The sequence below is a fragment of the Brassica rapa genome, chromosome A06, assembly GCF_000309985.2.
Source record: "Brassica rapa cultivar Chiifu-401-42 chromosome A06, CAAS_Brap_v3.01, whole genome shotgun sequence".
NCBI classification, from domain to species: domain Eukaryota; kingdom Viridiplantae; phylum Streptophyta; class Magnoliopsida; order Brassicales; family Brassicaceae; genus Brassica; species Brassica rapa.
Genome location: NC_024800.2, coordinates 10521900 through 10543653, shown reverse-complemented (window position 1 = coordinate 10543653; position 21754 = coordinate 10521900). Strand labels below are relative to the sequence as shown.

Genomic DNA, 21754 nt, shown 5'->3' with positions numbered 1-21754 from the left:
GTATTTACTAAATTATTATAATAATCAATAGAATTTAAAAATTAAATATCTTTTTGTAATAAGATACTAGATCTCGATCCACACAACCGTGCAGATTTTATTTTATATACTAAATTATTTTAGTTTATAAAACAAAATTTATCAATAAATTAATATAGTTTAGTATTATGTATTATCTAACTCTATTATACATGTGTTTATGTGATCTATGATATTATTATTATAAAAATTCAAATTTTGTATTCTTGTAACATATTTTGTTTTGAATCAAAAGTTGTGATTTCTGTTTTAATATATAAGATTATTACTTTATACTATTTTTAGATTTTTATTTATTTTTTAAATTTATTTATTTATTTTTATAGATTGAATATAATATTCAATTAATAACAAAAAAAATTGGATATCCAAGACACCAAATATCCAGATTGTTACAGATCAAATCTATCAGATAATTAATTATTTGTATGAAACTAATCAGATCATGAATACCTCAAAAAATCAAGATATTTATGGCAGCCCTTGTAAACTAATCAGATCATGCCAACCCTTGTAAACACTTTACGGCAGCTATTTTAGCTTTTTTTTTTTTTGAAGATTTGCCTCTATTATTTTATGATTTTTTTAAATAAAAAGTACATTTAATTTTAGAGAATAGGTTTTTGAGAGAGGAGGAAGGCACTGATCCGACAGCAAGTAGGAACGGCCGCCTCCCTCATCATTTCTGGGGTTTCTAATCTCCAATGGCGAATCTCATGCAAAGATTCATCAGGAACCAGTCCTGTTTAAGAGCAATCCCGAGGCTTACCCCCAATCTCATACCACATCAGAAGCCTTGCATCATCGAGTCTCTCTCTGATCCATTTCCTCTCACTAATCCTGTGATTACCTTCTCCGGGTCCGGAATCAAACCCGATGAAGCTCTGCGGTTTTACCCTAGCTTCCCAATCGGATACGGGCTTAACCCGAGCGTGGTTCATGGTTCGGTGGTGGAGGAGAAAGAGAAGGAGGTGGTGATTCACGCGGATAGTGTGAAGAAGAAGAGGAAGAAGAAGATGAACAAGCACAAGTTCCGCAAACTCAGGAAGAAACAAGGTCGCAAATCTTAAGAATTGAATCTATTGCAATGTTATTTCTAGCTTCAATAAAATTGAATTTTTGTGGTGTTCAAACTTCTCAAGAAACAGTTTGTTTTTATTAAGATGATGGGACTAGCCAAGTGAGTTTGTTGTGTCTTTTCTTTCTTGGAATGTCCCTCCCCAGTGTTGGTTTCTTCTCTGAGTAAGAGGCTGAGATTTTTTTAGGCTCCTTGAGGTTCTGTTTCCTAGTGACTTTTCTTTGCTTTGCTTTGATTCGTTAGTATGTTGATCTTGGAAGCATAAGTGTGTTGATTGCATGAGTGCCCTATAAAATTTGCTGGCTCAAGTCAAGTCTGAATGTTTTCAAGTAACTCTATTTGCTGGCAGAACTTGTTATGGTGTTTAGTAACATTCATCAAGTTTCTTTAACTAGGAACACAGTAAATTTTATATTCTTCAACGAGGTTGATTTGCCATTGACCATCTAAGGTTTAACTGCCATCCATATAGAGTCGATTGCTTATACTACTGAGATTACTTGTTCCAGCTTTATTGAGTGGCTTAATATTTTTCGGGTTTAATCCACCCAGTGCCAACCATTATCCTTAAACCCTGTTTTTTTTTTTGAGAATGATGCTTCTTCTGCTTTCTTAAATTCTATTTCTTCGTTTAGATATGATTAGGGGGTTTACTTGTGAAAAGAGCGGTTTGTGAATGTCAATACAGTTTTGGTTTTACGTTATCAAATTAAAAACCGAAATACACAATATTTTTAATCGACTTTCAACTTATTAAAATGACCCATAACATAAAATATAGTCAACAACGATCCATTTCAAAACACAGAACTCAATTAACAAGATCAAGAATTCAGCATCCCAACAGAAGAAGCGTCTCAACGATCAAGATTGCATCCACATATGATAGTAATCACAATTCGATTCTTTGAAATCTGAAACGCACTTTTGTTAGACATACAAATAGACAGGCCTATGATACAAATTCTGTGTGCGAAGCCCAACCTATACCCATAACACAATTGTTTTAACAACACTTCTTCAAACTCTGTCCTTTTTTTGGAATATATAACTCTTTGTCTGTTTGCAAAGCATCCAATAAAGTATAGGTTCGTACAGGAAATGTGGACGAGTTTATTAATCCTCTCTTATCCCTAAGCATTGTGTAATGTACTTTCCAATTGTATAGTCAAGAGTGTCTAGATTTTTCTTAGAGCTCTATAAGTCAAGTCTATAGTCGGTTCTTTAATATTAGGAATGAAGTTTATCATTATCTCCTAAAAACTCTTTTTTTTTTTCCCATAAATTCTCATATGTTATCGGAGCCATTCTAGTTTTAGTAGGTGTAGTGTTATATATCTGTTAAATCATTACCGGTTTTTGAGAAATGTTCATGTCTTCGAGCTCTGTTACCTTGAAGCTCAATGATAATAACTAATTTTTTTTTTTTGGAAAACTCAGTTTGAGTCTCTATTATAAAATCAGAAACTTCTTGATTTTGTCAATGACACTATTCTCCAAATAGCACATATCTTCATTTGTTCATCTTCAAAGCAAACATGATGTGAAAGCTTCTCCCAGCATAAGTTTGAGGGGAAATGTTAGTCATACAAATAGACAGGTCCAAGATACTGTCATGACCCAAACCCAGGTCCATCTGACATTCAGCGAGGCCCAAATTCACTCCAAAAAGCCCAAGGTATTTTGCCTTAAATAACCATCACCTCCACCTTGTTTTCTCAGAAACTTCAGAAAATAAAGAAGAGTTAGAGAGAGAGTGAACTAAGAAGAAGAAGTGTGATCATTTTGCAGTGAGTGGGTCGCCGGAGCTCGTCGCCGGAGCAACCGTGTGCCGTGATCACGTTCAGCTCGTCACCCCCGATCAACACCCTAGGTAACTGCCGGAAACCGCATGCTTTAAGTTTCAGTTTCGTTTCCGTTTAGTAAATCGCCCATAACTTCCTAACCATTGATCATCTCGTGCATGCAAGACCACCATCGTGTTCCTCTCGTCGAGACGAAGCCGTAGACACCAACCACACCGCAATCGGAGCCCGGACGAAGCCGCTAGAGCCTCCCGAAGTTTCGCCTCTGCGCAGGCGTGAAACGCACGCGCCGTCGCCGTCCGCCGGAGCCACCGCGCATTCCGGCCACTCGCCGCCGTCTCCGACCGCCGTTCGCCGGAGTCGCCGTGATCGACCGCCGTCCGCCGCCGTGAAGCTGCCGCCGCGTCGCCGCCTCGCCGCCGTCGCCGCCGCTGATTTTCCGGTAAGCCGCCGCCACCCTTCGCCGTTGCCGCCGGGACTAGTGCCGGTGATTCGCCGGCGACTCGCCAACTCGGCCGAGTCGACCCGGTGAGTCAACTCGGTCACTCGGTCAACCGGTGGTTTGATTGGTTTAAATTGATTTAGGGTTGGTTAGGTTAAACCGCCGGTTAAAATCAATTGGATTTCGGTTAGGATAAACCGGTTAGATGGATTAATTAATTAATTAATCAATTGTTGGTTAAGGTAAACCGGATGGTCCAATTGGAATCGATTTCGGTTGAGTTCAACCGGTTGGTTTAAATCAATTCCAATCTGGTCAAGGGTTAACCGGCTTGGGTCGAAGTTGACCGGGTTGACCTTTGACCAGCATGTTGACTTTTCCGTAAATCTTGACTAAACCCGTTTTAAACCGTTCGAAAGCCGTTCTGACTTAGAATTTCGCCCTGATTTCAGATTTAGAGTCTATTTGAGCAGCTGGAGTTCATAGATACCACATTTCCCTATTGCTAAGGTGAGGGGCTATTCCCGAACTCCTCTTACACGGCTTAGGACTTCGAATAAGTATAACTTATTTCTAATATATTCCGTCTGCTTGAAATCGAGTCTGTCATTGCTTGTTTAGTTATTAGGTTCTCTGCTTAAACCGGAACTAAGTTGTTAGAGGATTCAACATTGATTGCTTCACTTAATGTAAATTCTTAGCTAGGATTGTTTTAGTGTGGAGACGGATACAGAGACGGACTTCTGTATGCCGGATTGTATGAGGTTATGGCCAACTATAGTCGACCGGTTGAGCTGTAGCCTGGAAGTGTCGATAAATCGTCCACGGGCGGTGTCCGAGCACTATCTCGAGTTGTGTTATGTTTTTGGCCTGTTAGTGGGCGGCGAGAGCGCGCCTCGCTAGGATCATTGTTTGTTGCTTGGGTACTTTAGGTGCCGTGTTTGACATGTATTAGAATTAAACTATATTTATTCGGAGTGTTATGTCCGGGTCCATGGACTTCGGGGTAGCATCCCCCATACCTCATTGGGCGATTCACCTATCGCTCACCCCTCACTCTTCCCCCTTTCAGGTGAGACCGACGAGCAGGAGTGATTATCGGACCTGTGCTATTGGGCTTTTGGGCTTCTATCGCTTTTTTCGCTTTTATCTTTATCGGGCCTTTAGGCCTTTGGACTTTTATCGTTATGTTATTTCTTATTTCAAACTTTCGGTTTATGTCGTATTTTATATTTCGGATGTTATCGATGTTGGGCTTTTAGGCCTTATAGTATCGTATTGACTTTTATATTATGATATGAAGATTATTATTATTTTAGTATTTATTATTTTGTTATTTTTCGCAATTATATTATATTGAGAAAACCGGGTGTGACAATTTTTGGTATCAGAGCGGGGTTCCGTCCCGGCTCCGACCCGGGATGGCGATTTTTGGAGACCTGGTTTTGTTCGGTTTTAGACGGTTTTAGATGATTTCAAATATTTTCGGTGATTTGGGAATTTTGTAAACGAAAATAAATAGCACCTTTCCGTTCGATATCACTTCTCCTTAAATGTTGGTATCAAAAGTTGAGCGTAAGTTAACATTTCGCTTTCCTTTCAGATGCCGCCAAGGAGAAGAACCACCCGTGCCCAGACCACCAGAGCTGTTAGAGAAGATGTAGATGAGCATGAGCAGCCCGCAGTTCCGCCACCCGCGGCTCCACCAGTTGATCAGGATGCATTGAGACAGATGGTTCAGGATGCCGCTAGACAGGCAGCTCAGGAGGCACTTCAGCAGATTGCCCATGAGACAGCCAGGCAGGCCGCTCAAGAGGCTGCCCGAGTAGCTGCTCAAGAGGTTGCTCGTCAGATGGCTGCCGTTCAGCAGGGTCCTCAGGTTCAGGTGCAGCAGGGTCCGCAGATTCGGGTTCAGCAAGTTCCACCGGTTCAGGTTCAGCAGGATCAGCAGATTCCCGCTCAGCATGATTATCAGGATCCCGTTCAGCAGGTTCCCCTTCCTCAGGTTCCACTGCAGCAGGGTCCAGCTCCGCAGTTTGCTCATGGTGTTCAGGATCTACCGCCACCACCACCACGACCTTATGTTTACCCTGTTTATGATGAGAGGTTCTACAGGCTGACATGTCAGATGAGGAACATGGATATGGAGCACTTTAGCGGGACAGTGGATGCTGTAGCTGCACATGATTGGAAGTTAGCCTTGCAGCGGAAGCTGGAGATTATCGAGTGTCCACCAGAGTTGTCGCTTAGATTGACTATGCAGTACCTTCGTGGAGATGCTCTTATATGGTGGGAGGGAATACGATTGAGTCATTTTGGGCCAGAGAGGCTTACCTTCGCTGACTTCATTCGAGAGTTCGATAGGAAATACTTTCCGAAGGAAGCTATGGATAGGAAGAAATGCGAGTTCGAGCATGTAAGCCAGGGAGAGATGTCTATCAGGGAGTATGAGGTTGTGTTCAACCAACTTCGCAGATTTGCTGGAGTGGGCATTTCAGAGGAAGACTTGATCAGGAAGTTTTTGAGTGGGATGCGAGTGGAGATTCGTAACAGGTGTCGCGTAGTCACTTACCACCGATTGGGAGATTTGGTGGAGAAAGCTGCCGAGCAGGAGGCAGGCTTGGTGGAGGAGCAGAAACTCGCCAAAGCAATTCATGTTAAGTCTGGAAAAGCTCCAGAGTCTCAGAGGAGAGCAGGGGACCCGTCAGGATTACCGATATGTCCTCGTTGCCATCGCAGTCACAGTGGGCAGTGTATGAGGTGTCTTATTTGCGGTAAGATTGGACACATTGCGAAGTTTTGTCGGGTTAAGCCATTGGATACACCACCAGTCAGACAGATTGCAGCACCAGCAGCACCAGCAGCGGCACAGGTCTGTTTTGGCTGTGGTCAGCCAGGTCACTTCATCAGAGATTGCCCGAGGAGGGGCAATGCGGCACTCCCACCACCACCGAAGCGTCTAGCCATCGCTCCACGAGTGTTTGCGGTTGGAGATCCTCAAGGAGCTGAGCCGATAGCAGGTATGAGACTTTTCCATACTTGTTTGTGTTTGAGTATTTTGGTTCGTGGTTGTCATGTGTAGTTAGTAAAAATCTCGTGTAGGATCGGTTTCGGTTGGAGGAGAGTCAGCTTATACCTTATTCGACACGGGAGCTTCTCATAGTTTTGTGAGTCCGCGCTTAGTCCAGTCTTGGTCTTTTCGGGGTGTCTTCGAACCGAAGGCTAAGCAGATTCAGACTGCTGGCACGGAGAAGTTGGGAGCAGTTGGCATTCATCACGATGTACCAGTTCTACTTGGAGGAGTCGAGTTGCTCGGAGATTTGACAGAGATGGAGATGAGCTCCTACGATGTTATACTTGGGATGGATTGGTTGTCGCGACATCGAGTAGTCTTGGATTGTCCGAAGGCAAGAGTTAATATCCCTAGAGAAGAAGGAAAGATCATTTGCGAGGGCATTCAGACACACCGGGAAATTCCTATCGTCTCCATGTTGCGTGCCGAAGAATTATTGGAGAGTGGAGCAGAGGGATTTTTGGCAACCATTTCGATGGTTAAAGAGGACGGTCAGCAGGAGCTGCATGATATACCAGTGGTCGCCGAGTACGAGGATGTTTTTGAAGCTTTAAAAGGGCCACCACCAGCTAGAGCGGACGTACTTACGATAGAAGTAGAGCCAGGAGCAGCACCAGTTTCACGAGCTCCATACCGTCTCGCACCAACTGAGATGGCAGAGTTAAAGAAGCAGTTGGAGGAACTATCTGATAAGGGGTTTATCAGGCCGAGTACGTCACCGTGGGGAGCACCAGTGTTGTTTGTGAAGAAGAAAGATGGGAGCTTCAGACTTTGTATCGATTACAGAGGTTTGAACAAAGTGACCATCAAGAATAAGTACCCGCTCCCGCGTATCGACGAGTTGTTGGACCAGTTGCAGGGAGCTTCATGGTTCTCTAAGATTGACTTGGCATCGGGATACCACCAGATTGCGATAGCTGAGGGAGATGTGCGGAAGACGGCATTCCGTACCCGTTATGGACATTACGAGTTTGTGGTGATGCCATTTGGGTTGACGAACGCACCAGCCGCGTTCATGAAGCTCATGAATGATGTGTTTCGAGAGCAGCTGGATAAGTTTGTGATAGTTTTCATCGATGATATCTTGGTTTATTCTCGGAGTAGAGAAGAGCATGCTGAGCATTTGCGGATTGTGTTGGGTAAGCTTCGGGAACATCAGTTGTTTGCCAAGCTAAGTAAGTGTAACTTTTGGCAGAGGAAGATTGGATTTTTGGGTCACGTGGTTTCAGAAGCAGGAGTTGCCGTAGATCAGGAGAAGATTACCGCCATTTCAGAGTGGCCGACACCTAAGAGTGCGACGGAGATCCGAAGTTTTCTCGGTTTGGCAGGATACTACAGAAAGTATGTCAACAGTTTTGCTAGCATTGCAAAGCCAATGACACGGCTAACAGGAAAAGACGCCAAGTTTGATTGGACAGAGGAATGTTCGGGAAGTTTCACTGAGTTGAAGCGACAGCTGACCCATGCGCCAGTTTTGGTACTCCCGAGACCAGGAATACCATATGATGTTTACACTGATGCGTCAGGCACCGGATTGGGATGTGTACTGATGCAGGAGGGTCAGGTCATTGCCTATGCATCACGACAATTGAGGCCTCACGAGGCCAATTATCCTACGCATGATTTGGAGTTGGCAGCAGTTGTATTCGCATTAAAGATCTGGAGGTCATACTTGTATGGAGAGAAGGTGAAGATTTTCACGGACCACCAGAGTCTGAAGTACGTATTTACGCAGGCGGACTTGAATTTGAGGCAGCGTAGATGGATGGAGTTGTTAGCAGACTACAACTTGGAGATCGCATATCATCCGGGAAAAGCCAATCATGTGGCGGATGCCTTGAGTAGGCGTAGAAGCGATGTATCGGGAACCAAAGAGGTCCATGAGCTTACTGGGACACTTGCTAGTCTCAGATTATGTGCAATTACTGTAGAAGGAGAGTCAGTTGGCGCTGAGGCTGTAGAGCGGGCAGACTTACTATGGAGGATACGCAAATCTCAGGATGGTGATAAGGCTTTGCGTAAGCAGATCGAGATGGAGAGTATTGGTTATCATACAGCCTCCAGCGGGATGTTCATGTACCGAAACCGGGTTTGTGTGCCCAATGATGAGCTGTTAAGAAAGGAGATCTTACGGCAAGCACACCACTCGAGTTTCTCCATTCATCCAGGAAATACCAAGATGTACAGGGATCTGAAGCGATATTACCATTGGCCTGGTATGAAGAGAGATGTTGCTTCATTAGTATCGCAATGTCAGACGTGTCAGATGGTTAAGGCCGAGCATCAGGTTCCTAGCGGGTTATTGCAAAACCTACCATTACCGGAGTGGAAATGGGACATGGTAACTATGGATTTTGTGACGGGTTTGCCGACTACGTCAGGAGGGAAGAATGCCATATGGGTAGTCGTGGATAGACTTACGAAGTCAGCCCATTTTCTAGCGGTTAAGAAGACAGACAGAGCTGATCAGCTAGCACAGACTTACATCAGCGAGATTGTGAGATTGCATGGAGTTCCGGTCAGCATTGTATCGGATCGGGATACAAAGTTCACGTCTGAGTTTTGGAGAGCCTTCCAGAAGGCGCTTGGGACAAAGGTTCATATGAGTACGGCTTATCACCCGCAGACAGATGGTCAGTCAGAGAGGACTATTCAGACTTTGGAGGATATGCTCAGAGCTTGTGTTTTAGATTGGGAAGGTAGTTGGGTGAAGTATCTACCTCTAGCCGAGTTTGCCTACAACAACAGCTATCATTCGAGTATTGGGATGGCACCATATGAGGCTCTATATGGTAGACCTTGTCGCACACCACTTTGTTGGACGGAAGTGGGAGAGCGACGTGAGATAGAACCAGCCATGGTTCAAGAGACAGTCGAGCAGGTTGAGATGCTCAAGATGCGGCTTAAGGAAGCCCATGACCGTCAAAAGAGTTATGCAGATAAGCGGCGAAAAGACTTGGAGTTTCAGGTTGGCGACCTGGTATACCTGAAAATGAGAACATTTCAGGGAGGATCTAAGACTCGGAAGCTAAAGAAGCTTAAACCGAGATATATGGGACCATATCCTATATTGGAGCGGATTGGAGCAGTTGCTTACCGATTGGATTTATCAGGAGAGCTATCAGACTTCCATGATGTGTTTCATGTGTCGGTTTTGAGGAAAGTCGTGAGAGAGCCAGAGCTCATTTTGCAGCAGCCACCTAGAGACCTTGGCAAAGGTTTACGTGGGTTGTGCCAGCCAGTAGAGATATTGGATCGCCAAGTGAAAGCAGATCATGGTATGATGACCATGTTGGTCAAGGTCCGTTGGGAGAGCGACGGGATTCAGGAGGAGACCTGGGAGTCCGAGCTCCAAATGAGGATTGATTATCCAGAGCTGTTTCGGGGTGTCATTGGAGAGTTTGGTGACTCGAATTCGGGGTCGAATTCTTTATTAGTGGGGGAGAGTTGTCATGACCCAAACCCAGGCCCATCTGACATTCAGCGAGGCCCAAATTCACTCCAAAAAGCCCAAGGTATTTTGCCTTAAATAACCATCACCTCCACCTTGTTTTCTCAGAAACTTCAGAAAATAAAGAAGAGTTAGAGAGAGAGTGAACTAAGAAGAAGAAGTGTGATCATTTTGCAGTGAGTGGGTCGCCGGAGCTCGTCGCCGGAGCAACCGTGTGCCGTGATCACGTTCAGCTCGTCACCCCCGATCAACACCCTAGGTAACTGCCGGAAACCGCATGCCTTAAGTTTCAGTTTCGTTTCCGTTTAGTAAATCGCCCATAACTTCCTAACCATTGATCATCTCGTGCATGCAAGACCACCATCGTGTTCCTCTCGTCGAGACGAAGCCGTAGACACCAACCACACCGCAATCGGAGCCCGGACGAAGCCGCTAGAGCCTCCCGAAGTTTCGCCTCTGCGCAGGCGTGAAACGCACGCGCCGTCGCCGTCCGCCGGAGCCACCGCGCATTCCGGCCACTCGCCGCCGTCTCCGACCGCCGTTCGCCGGAGCCGCCGTGATCGACCGCCGTCCGTCCGCCGCCGTGAAGCTGCCGCCGCGTCGCCGCCTCGCCGCCGTCGCCGCCGCTGATTTTCCGGTAAGCCGCCGCCACCCTTCGCCGTTGCCGCCGGGACTAGTGCCGGTGATTCGCCGGCGACTCGCCAACTCGGCCGAGTCGACCCGGTGAGTCAACTCGGTCACTCGGTCAACCGGTGGTTTGATTGGTTTAAATTGATTTAGGGTTGGTTAGGTTAAACCGCCGGTTAAAATCAATTGGATTTCGGTTAGGATAAACCGGTTAGATGGATTAATTAATTAATTAATCAATTGTTGGTTAAGGTAAACCGGATGGTCCAATTGGAATCGATTTCGGTTGAGTTCAACCGGTTGGTTTAAATCAATTCCAATCTGGTCAAGGGTTAACCGGCTTGGGTCAAAGTTGACCGGGTTGACCTTTGACCAGCGTGTTGACTTTTCCGTAAATCTTGACTAAACCCGTTTTAAACCGTTCGAAAGCCGTTCTGACTTAGAATTTCGCCTGATTTCAGATTTAGAGTCTATTTGAGCAGCTGGAGTTCATAGATACCACATTTCCCTATTGCTAAGGTGAGGGGCTATTCCCGAACTCCTCTTACACGGCTTAGGACTTCGAATAAGTATAACTTATTTCTAATATATTCCGTCTGCTTGAAATCGAGTCTGTCATTGCTTGTTTAGTTATTAGGTTCTCTGCTTAAACCGGAACTAAGTTGTTAGAGGATTCAACATTGATTGCTTCACTTAATGTAAATTCTTAGCTAGGATTGTTTTAGTGTGGAGACGGATACAGAGACGGACTTCTGTATGCCGGATTGTATGAGGTTATGGCCAACTATAGTCGACCGGTTGAGCTGTAGCCTGGAAGTGTCGATAAATCGTCCACGGGCGGTGTCCGAGCACTATCTCGAGTTGTGTTATGTTTTTGGCCTGTTAGTGGGCGGCGAGAGCGCGCCTCGCTAGGATCATTGTTTGTTGCTTGGGTACTTTAGGTGCCGTGTTTGACATGTATTAGAATTAAATATATTTATTCGGAGTGTTATGTCCGGGTCCATGGACTTCGGGGTAGCATCCCCCATACCTCATTGGGCGATTCACCTATCGCTCACCCCTCACTCTTCCCCCTTTCAGGTGAGACCGACGAGCAGGAGTGATTATCGGACCTGTGCTATTGGGCTTTTGGGCTTCTATCGCTTTTTTCGCTTTTATCTTTATCGGGCCTTTAGGCCTTTGGACTTTTATCGTTATGTTATTTCTTATTTCAAACTTTCGGTTTATGTCGTATTTTATATTTCGGATGTTATCGATGTTGGGCTTTTAGGCCTTATAGTATCGTATTGACTTTTATATTATGATATGAAGATTATTATTATTTTAGTATTTATTATTTTGTTATTTTTTGCAATTATATTATTTTGAGAAAACCGGGTGTGACAGATACAAACTCTGTATGTGAAGCCCAGCGAAAGTCCATAACACAGCTATCTTAACAACGGTTATCTTCAAAGGTCTTTGTCTGTTTGCAGAGCATACAAAAAAGTAGAACTTCGTACGGGAAAGGTAGACGAGCTTATCCAGAACCGTTGCAGACTCTACACTTTCAAACATTTGATGAGGTTGCAAGAGCATTACCATTTTTTTGGAATTTTTTTGCAAGAGCATTACCATTTGATGAGGTTGCAAGAGCATTACCATTTTTTTGGAATTTTTGGTCTTACGGTTTCTTGTGAATAACAAAATATTTCCTGCTTCTAAATTCTGTTTTGAGCACATACAAAACTATTACAACGCTTTTCTGAAATAATTTCATTATCAATCTCCTTTAGAAAAATAATACTTCTTATACTTTTCACGGAACCTAATGTATACAAGTGAAAATATATGAATTGCGTGTGATGTAGGATTATTCTTTGTCACCATGAATTAGTTCATATACGGATCTCTGTGACTGCATGTTCTATTTCTATACTCATTCAATAAAGATTTAGCAATGATTTCCAAAGTCAATGTTTCTATTTCCTGCTTCATCATTTTAAGCATACTATAAAATGTCTTTTCTAAAGAATCAGAGGCGGGTTTCATCCCAGTCCAAACTTGGTCCATGAGTCCGGTTCAATTAAGTTCCAAGAAAAAAATAGATTTACATAGGTCGAAAGCCCATCCCAGGCTGACCAGACCAAACTGAAGCGTAATGAAGGTCAAGACTTTAAAAGATGAGACCAATAAAATAAGGACAAAAAACAAGGGGGATCCGAATTCTTGAATAGCAAACTTATAGTCTCAATGTTTTTGTACTATACCTTTTAGTTCGTTACGGTTGTATCTTTTCATGTAACAATAAAACATACACTTTTTACGTTTAGTAGAAAAATTACTTAGAATGACTTATAATTTTGTAATTACTAGAATAAATGGCAAAACAACCAAAATTACTAAAAACCCACCATTCTAAACAATAACCACAAATTTGCTATTATAATTTATTAATAAAATACATTTTAGAAGCAGGAAATATTTTAATATATAGTCTATACATTTTTCGGGAAATTGCTATTTATACACGCAGCCAAAATTCTATACCATATTCCGAATAAATTTTGAGATCCATCAAATACAATACACAAATTATTAGACAAGCAATATATTTATATATATGAATATAACATTAAACAATGGACCATCATTATTCTTTGTTACAAAAGGTTAGAATATGTCGAAAGTGTATTAATTGACTTTTTATGTGATTACAAACTTTTGGTTCGCTTGATTACTGCCATGTACTAGAATTATGTAATGTTAGATAACACAAAAAATATAGTTGTATTTTAAAATAAAATTTTGGTTATTATTTAGTTAATATATAGTATTATACTAATTTTTTAATATTAGTTATATATTTAAATCATATAATTATATTATATTATTAAATTTCAATATTATACTCTAATTAAAAAAAATTTAATATCCACTACTAGATTGATTGCTTCAAATACAATCACCGTACTTAGGGGTATCAAAATGGATAAACCAACCCAAACCAATTCATACCCAAATGGATTGAGTAGTTTATGGATCATGAGTTTATCCAACTAATTAACTAAATGGATTGGGTTAAACCATAGCCCATATAAATTAATAAGTTATTGGTTTTAATGGTTTGACTCATCAACAGTATTATTAATAAACATTATTTAAAAATATTTATTATACTACCATAAAATTATCATTGACTTACTAACATTTAAAAACAAAAAATGCTACTCAGAAATTAACAAATTATATAATATAACTCATCAAAATATTGAACAAAATATATTTAATACAATAATTCAAACTCAAAAAATCAAAACTCTTAGTTTATTAATAATACTGCAACATAATCCAAAACTCTTTAAATGAAAGGTTCTACGAAACAACAGGTTTTGAAATAAGCACAAACATATGACAATAATGAAATAAGCACAAACGAACGGTCCGCACCCCATAGTTAAAGAAGGAATACATATTAAAATAGAAAAATATTTTATCTATAATTTAAAAATTAAACATTTTCTTCAAACAAAATTTCTTAAATATGTATAAACAATTTATTCAGATTTATGTTAAATTTACATAGTTTAATAATCAAAACACAAATTTGAAAATATTGTTACTATTATTATTATTATGTATATATATGATAAATATACTTAAGATAAAAACATTTTATTTTACTATATAATATTTTAAAATAACACTGATAAATCTTAAGAAATACATTTAAATTTATCTTTATAAATTTTAAGAAAATATTTAAATATATAACTAATATTGGATTTTAAGTTATAACCCAACAAATAATACTAGAACCAACTTGGTGAATCTTAGGTTTAGTTCATAAAATATTTACTTTTTTAAGTGTCATTTTTTATTTGTGCACATAAATTAGAAAAATATTTATTTTTTTTATTTTCCAAAAATAACTATCATTCTCTATACATCTAATCGTATTTCAATTAATAGAAAAATAAATATGAAAATAGTGTTAATAAGTTTTCCATTGAAATTCTATGATAAACTTATTTTGTAACAAACATTTTATTCTACGACGACACTTATTATGAAACAGAGGAAGGATAATAAATATTAAGTTTTTCATATATGTATTCGGTCTATTTCATCAGTATAATATTATGCTTTTTGAATTTAGGTGACAAAATCAATTACATTTATATTTGATTTTCCTCCGAAGAACTTCATATTAGTCAGTAAACAGAAAAATATTAAACTCTAACACTAAACTTTAAATCCAAATATTAAGGAAATATGATTGAGTATATTTTTTAAAAGTGATAACCAACTTATAATATTTTAAAAAATTACTAGAATTTCAGTTTTAGCATAATTTGATACCATTTTTCAAATTTACATTTTAAGTCATCTATAAATATTTAAAAATAATGTGTACTATATTTACAGAAGTTTATAAACTCAACCCACCTTTTTTTTTTAACCCTACCTATTACTAAACCCTAAACCATAATTACTAAACTTTAAACCCAAATGTTAGAGTAGCTTTGACTGGATGTATTTTAAAAAGTTATAACTAACTTAAAATATTTTAAACAATTTTTTTTATACTATGTAGTTTAAACGCTTTATTTTGAGATTCCTCCTCAATTATTTGAAGCTTTCAAAAGATTTTGGAATCTTAACGCTTTGGATAATATCAAATTGGATATCACGTAGATAAGAAGCACGTCGGAACACGTTACATATAACTAAATTATTGGGTTTGAACTTTGAACATGTCCCTAATATTTATAACCAATACACTAATAAAGTCATTTGTACGATACTAGGAAACAATTAACCACGTCGTTGCATTTTCGGGATCTTATGAAATAAACAACTTATATCGAAGGAAAGATACCCTTTTGTTGTCAAAAGAAAAAAAATATCGAAGGAGAGTTGAGTATATTACTTAAATAGATTCCAAAAACCAAAATTCAGTCTGTATTTGTAGAAAATGAAAACTATAAATCGTCATATTACACACTAGTTTCACGTATTTGAGATATATATTTTTTGGTTATAAAACGTATTTTAGATCTTAAAACAAGAATACTTCTTATGAGAATATATATATATATATATATATATATATATATATATATATGTATATTTGATTTATATAGAAGGATATGCGTTCCATTTAAATACTCCATAATAGTCTATTATGACATCTCTAACCCCACTCCACATTTTACTATAAAATAGAATAATGAGCAAAAAAATATATTATTCTATTTATAAAATAGTGGTTTTAATTTTTATTCAAATTTTTATTTTTATTCCATTTTAAAATAAAATATATAGTGGAGTTGGAAATGTCATTAGAACTAGTTAATTAGAGGAAAACAACTGGTAATCCATTAAGTTACACAATGAAAATATATAATTATTTTAAGAAAGTTAATCTAATCTTTTTCTTCTACTTTCTTTTGGTCAAAATTTGAATCTTTTTTGTTTTTACATATGAGTATTCTTCATTAATCGGCGTCTGATGATGAGATCAAATTAAATGATTAATAACAAACAAAGATTAAATATGTTTCCTGACATTAGGAAGCATCCATGATCCAACCACGATATAATTAATGGGTATTAAGCCAAAGATGAAAGAACGCTTGATCGATAAGAACTATTCGTTCATATCCACTAAATCAAACTACTTAACTTTAAAAAGTTTTCTTAACCCACGATTAGTTTAAAACTGTTATTTTGATTTAGTTTCGTATTTGATCTAACCTGAAACACTAACCGTTTGACTACCACCTTAGAGAAAAAGTAAAACTGAATGACATTTTCGTCATTATCGTAATTCAAAATGTATAAAACTCTTTGCACATATATAGTGTTGCTGTGTATGTGTGTATTTTTTTTTTTGAATTAAAGGCTTTCAAATTAAACCATAAACGATTACAAGTTAGTTTGATAAAGTTTACACGAGACAAACCTCATGAGATTTTTACTCCAAATCATGTGATATAACAAACTAAGTCCTACATTGGAGAATTAGACAATGAGTGTCTAATATATAAAGAGATGTTCAACTCTAATAGTACGAGGTCTTTTGGGATGGAAACCAAAAGTAAAACCATGCGGGTCAGTCTCTGAAGCCCAAAATGGACAATATCGTACTAATCGGATAATATAGAGTTGGACATGAAATTTCACAATCCTAACAATTGGTATCAGAGCCAGTTGACGAAAAATCTGCAAGAAAGACCGAAATACCCTTTGAATAATGAATGAGTGATGAATGGGTATCCTATGAGTTAGGAATGAGATGTGTGTAGCAGATATCGAGTCATAAGATTCTGGAAGTCAGTTGTGGGACACGAGATGAATGTGATCCTTAGTTTGAAGGGGAGAATATGATATAACAAACTAAGTCCCACATTGGAGAATTAGACAATGAGTGTCTAATATATAAAGAGATGTCTAACTCTAATAGTACGAGGTCTTTTGGGATGGAAACCAAAAGTAAAACCATGCGGGCCAGTCTCTGAGGCTCAAAGTGGACAATATCGTACTAATCGGATAATATAGAGTTGGACATGGAATTTCACAATCCCAACAAATCAATGCAACAAAAATATAGGTAGAGAAACGTAAACTAGTAATGGTATGAAAACATGACCTAGTGAGAGGAACCTCAGCCACGTCAACTTCGTTTACCTCTCTTTCGGACCATCTTCCGTTCCTGTGGTATTTGATAGGAGCCTTTGATAGTGTGTACTTTTTTTTGTTATTATAGAAACTATACATAGAGTTTGGGTGGGGCACTTGCCCACCATAAACTTTTTAAGTTAATGTAAATTTGTCAAGATTTTTATGAATTCCCCTGTTAAAAATTCAATTTTATAAAGATGTTTAGTAGTGCTTCATAGTTTTGCCTCGGATAAAAGTAATTTCTAGCTCCGCTAGGCTGCGTCAAAAGTTCACTCATTAGAAGCACCTTCTCAAAAAAAAAAAAAAATACTGAAACAGTTAGGTATATATGTAATAGTAAAAAAAAAAAAAAACGATATGTTATAATTTGTATTAGTAAACGGGGCGGACTGTTTCTTTCTGTATCAGTCGGGTGACTTAAATCAGTTGAAGTCGCGATATGTTATAATTTGAATGTTCAATCCGATCACAAAGTTATTAAAAACAAAACGTTATAAAAGTTATAACGGTATGTTATAATTTGTATAAATGTTGTCTTTAAGTTCCAAAAAAAAAATGTTGTCTTTGAGTTCTAATCCTAAACCCCAATCCAGATTACCTAAACTTCTTCCAAAAACAATGGTACGTAAGTAATATAGTACACAATCGCCACGAGGTCCTCCCTGGAAGAACACATGACGTTCCCACGATCCATGGAAGAAAAATAATTTTCATTAGACCATATAGTACATTAACCTATAAGTGGTTATGATAAGATGTACAGAGGTAGATAGACTTCGTATGTTTGCAGTCATATTTAAGTTGGAAATTTCTTATAAATTGCATGTAAAAAAATTTTGCAAAAAGAAAAATTACATGTAATACATGAAAAGCCTCTTGTATCTTTCACGTAATGTACCTATGACCCAATAATTGTTATAAACACGATTGTACCATTTGTATTTTAAAAAAAAAAAAAAAATCATTTGCAAAAAAGAAAAGACTTTTTTATTGTATAAGTCAACAACGCCATGGTGTGAACAGCTCGTGTTTAATCTAACTATTGCTTTCATTATTTGCCTAAGCGACTTGTTGCGTAATCTTAATTTCCCCAGCCTACCTATTAATTAGAACTTACCTTTCCAGTCAATAAAGACCCATTAAATGCTCCAATTAAACTAAGGGTCCGAATGATGACCGCAGATTTGGTAATATTAGCGGGACGGAATTAAAGTGCGGTACGGTCTAACTGCGGTTTGTGCGATTTGTGGGATAAGTGCGGTTTTGATAAAAAAATAGTGCGGTTTTGATAAAAAAACAGTGCGGTTTTGATAAAAAAAAGTTGTCCGTTTTGAAAGAAAAAAATACTAAAAAATTAATGGTTTAAGATATTTTTATTATTAAATTATTTATTTTAATATACAATCCTAATAAATGTGTTTTTTTTCAAATATCATACCCAAAGATTTATATTTGTATCTTTTGATATTTGTGCTAGACAAAATGGAGTAAAGTTTAGCTAATATTCTAAAATAAAATTATTTAGTGGTAAAAGTATAGACATAAAATTACAATACAAAAAAATGTCGAGTAACCATAAGATTAAAGTATATTAATGTTTTTGAACAAAAAAAAAAAAAAAGTATTTATATGTATTGTTACTATAATATCTTTTATTAGTAAAATAAGTAAGTAAATAAAAACTCATTTTTTTATTATTAAGTAAGAGAGAGAGTGCGGTATTTACTGCGTACCGTACCATATTAGCAGTAGTATATGAAAAGTGCGTTATTTGCATTGAAACTGAAGAAACAAAATTTTTTTTATTCAACTGCGTTATTTCATGAAAAAACGCTCTTGAGATTACATTTCTCTTGATTGGTGACATTTACAATTTTAAGTCACATCAAGTCCAAATACACACCTCACTATGGTTTCCATTCGTAACCTAAAGCTCAAAAAGATATCAACCATGACAAATATCAATACTCATTATCATCTTGTTGAAATGTTTTTAAGGACTCATTTCAGTTATTTCCTTATCTGTCAGCTTAAACAGCCAAATCAAAAATTGAAAAAGAGAAAAGAAAAAGATATATAGGACGAGAATTAAAATTCATGATTAATGTATCTAAAAAGAAGTTACACCTAAGATGGTTCCTTGCTCGTCTAGATGCGTGTACGAGACAAAGTATCATAAAAGTGTTCCACAAGTCTGGCAAAGACGATTCCTTAATCAACCTTACAAACGTCGATGGTATTATCGTCATCTCGCATCTCTCAATAAATTAGTTCTCTATAAATATCTGAAGTAGCGAACTCTGAACTTCAAACAAACAAACAAACAAACAAACAAAAATCATTAGGAAAAAATGAAAAAACTTCTCTTGATCTTTCTTTCTTCCTTTCTCATTGTCCAATCCGTCCACGGGTTCGATTACCACGACAACGAACTAGAGAGCGAAGAGAGCTTATCAAATCTCTACGACAGATGGAGGAGTCACCACTCTATTCCTAGGAGCCTTCATGAAAGGGAAAAGAGATTCAACGTTTTCAGACACAATGTGATGCATGTTCACAACACCAACAAGCAGAACAACCCCTTCACGCTTAAGCTCAACAAGTTTGCAGACTTAACGGTTGAAGAATTCAAGAGTGCCTACACCGGATCAAACATTAAACATCACAGAATGTTTCAAGGACCGAAACATGGCTCGAAAGGGTTCATGTATGAGAATTTAACCCGACTTCCGACCTCGGTTGACTGGAGAGAGAAAGGTGCTGTCACTGAAGTCAAGAATCAAGGACAGTGTGGTAAGTCTAAAAGCAATGCCCATTAGTGAGAAATTTAAGCGATATATAACGCACATGATTAGCAAAAATAGGGACTAAGCTATTTTCTTATAATTTTCTATCTTCAGTTGAACTTTCCAGAAAACATAGATATTATAAGTTTGATAGATGAATCTATTTTAAAACATGTAAAACTGACGTTGTGTTCATACTGGAGATGTGAATATATTATTATAACCGTATACTCACTAATAACACACACATACCACAAAGTCATTACTAAAAAATAAATATAAGAAATGCTCAAACCCATAGTAGATAATATTCCCTGTATAATTGATAATGTGTTAATATAAGCTTTAAGGGATACATAAAGATGTGTGAATTAACAAAATATTTAATTTAATTTTAACGTTGTATCTCTCTGTTGATCTAATGATTTGATATTGTTTCAAAAATTATCAGGAAGTTGCTGGGCATTTTCTACAGTTGCAGCCGTTGAAGGAATCAACCAGATCAAGACGAACAAGCTAGTCTCACTGTCTGAACAGGAACTAGTGGATTGTGATACTAAACAGAACCAAGGTTGTAACGGAGGCCTCATGGACATTGCATTTGAATTCATCAAGAAGAACGGTGGAATCACCACCGAAGATAACTATCCCTACGAAGGTATTGATGGAAAATGCGATGCTTCAAAGGATAATGGTGAGATTGTGACGATTGATGGGCACGAGGATGTTCCCGAAAACGATGAAGATGCTCTTCTCAAAGCTGTCGCAAACCAACCTGTATCTGTTGCAATTGATGCTGGAAGTTCAAATTTCCAGTTTTATTCTAAGGTAATAAAAACGTATTTTTGATGCTAGAAATTTCATCTCAAATATAATATGTCTACTATGATCTTACATATGAATAGACAGTACGTAAAATATTAAAAATATATGTCACATTTAACTGGTCATATCTTTGGTAATGTTTTGTAGGGAGTGTTTACGGGATACTGTGGAACGGAGCTGAACCACGGTGTGGCAGCGGTTGGGTACGGATCAGACTCAAAAGGTAGAAAGTATTGGATAGTGAGAAACTCATGGGGACCTGAATGGGGAGAGGGAGGCTACATAAAACTCGAGAGAGGGATTGATGATCCCGAAGGGAAATGCGGTATTGCGATGGAGGCCTCTTATCCAGTCAAGCTCTCGTCTTCCAATCCAGATAAAGATGATGACGTCAAAGATGAGCTCTAGATAAGTGTACACATTGTGTAAAACCATATAAATGGTCATCCAATTCTTTACCAGTTCATGTTTGCAAGCATTTTCTGCATGGTTTGATATTGACGTTTGGTTTTAAATTTGAATAAAAAGGTCTCGTGTTTTCTCGATCTCTGCTTTATTAATTGGGTTACTCAAAAGTTACAAAAGTCAATGTAAATAATAGGTTTTCCTAACAACAAAAAGATATATTGGAAAACCTATTATTTACGAATCAGATTCAGTAGCGGCCCTGGGTACAAGCCATGGAAGCATGTGCTTCCGGCCCTGTTTCAAATATATTATATTTCGGCCGTTAATTTTGAAAGATATCTAGTAGCATAGTTGGTTTGAGGTAGTAATACACTCTTGAAAGGTGGAAGGTTCGATCTACTTCAGAAGTAGATTTTTTTTTTGTGTTTAATTGTTAATTTATAAGCCCATAATTTTATTTTGCTTCCAGTCTGATTTTTTTTTGGGCCGGGCCTGATCAGATTGGCCGGAATCTCCTAAAAGTCGAGTTACCAAAACGATAGCGGAAAATGTAG

The 21754-nt window shown here is 38.2% G+C and overlaps 2 protein-coding genes and 1 long non-coding RNA gene across 3 annotated transcripts; 2 read left to right on the top strand and 1 right to left on the bottom strand.

Moving 5' to 3' along the window:
• The first annotated feature begins 560 nt into the window (after nucleotides 1–560).
• On the top strand, nucleotides 561–1334 carry LOC103873156. Its single transcript, XM_009151582.3, has one exon. The coding sequence runs from the start codon at nucleotides 744–746 to the stop codon at nucleotides 1107–1109; it is 366 nt and encodes a 121-aa protein (XP_009149830.1). The 5' UTR covers nucleotides 561–743; the 3' UTR covers nucleotides 1110–1334.
• A 12398-nt stretch (nucleotides 1335–13732) lies between these two features.
• On the bottom strand, nucleotides 13733–19318 carry LOC117125785. Its single transcript, XR_004448167.1, has 2 exons — nucleotides 19109–19318; nucleotides 13733–18338 (listed from the first exon to the last, which is right to left on the bottom strand). It is a non-coding gene; the product is annotated as an uncharacterized LOC117125785 (long non-coding RNA).
• On the top strand, nucleotides 19292–21337 carry LOC103873155 (KDEL-tailed cysteine endopeptidase CEP2). Its single transcript, XM_009151581.3, has 3 exons — nucleotides 19292–19974; nucleotides 20419–20795; nucleotides 20940–21337. The coding sequence occupies exons 1-3, from the start codon at nucleotides 19533–19535 to the stop codon at nucleotides 21198–21200; spliced, it is 1080 nt and encodes a 359-aa protein (XP_009149829.1). The 5' UTR covers nucleotides 19292–19532; the 3' UTR covers nucleotides 21201–21337.
• Nucleotides 21338–21754: the final 417 nt, after the last annotated feature.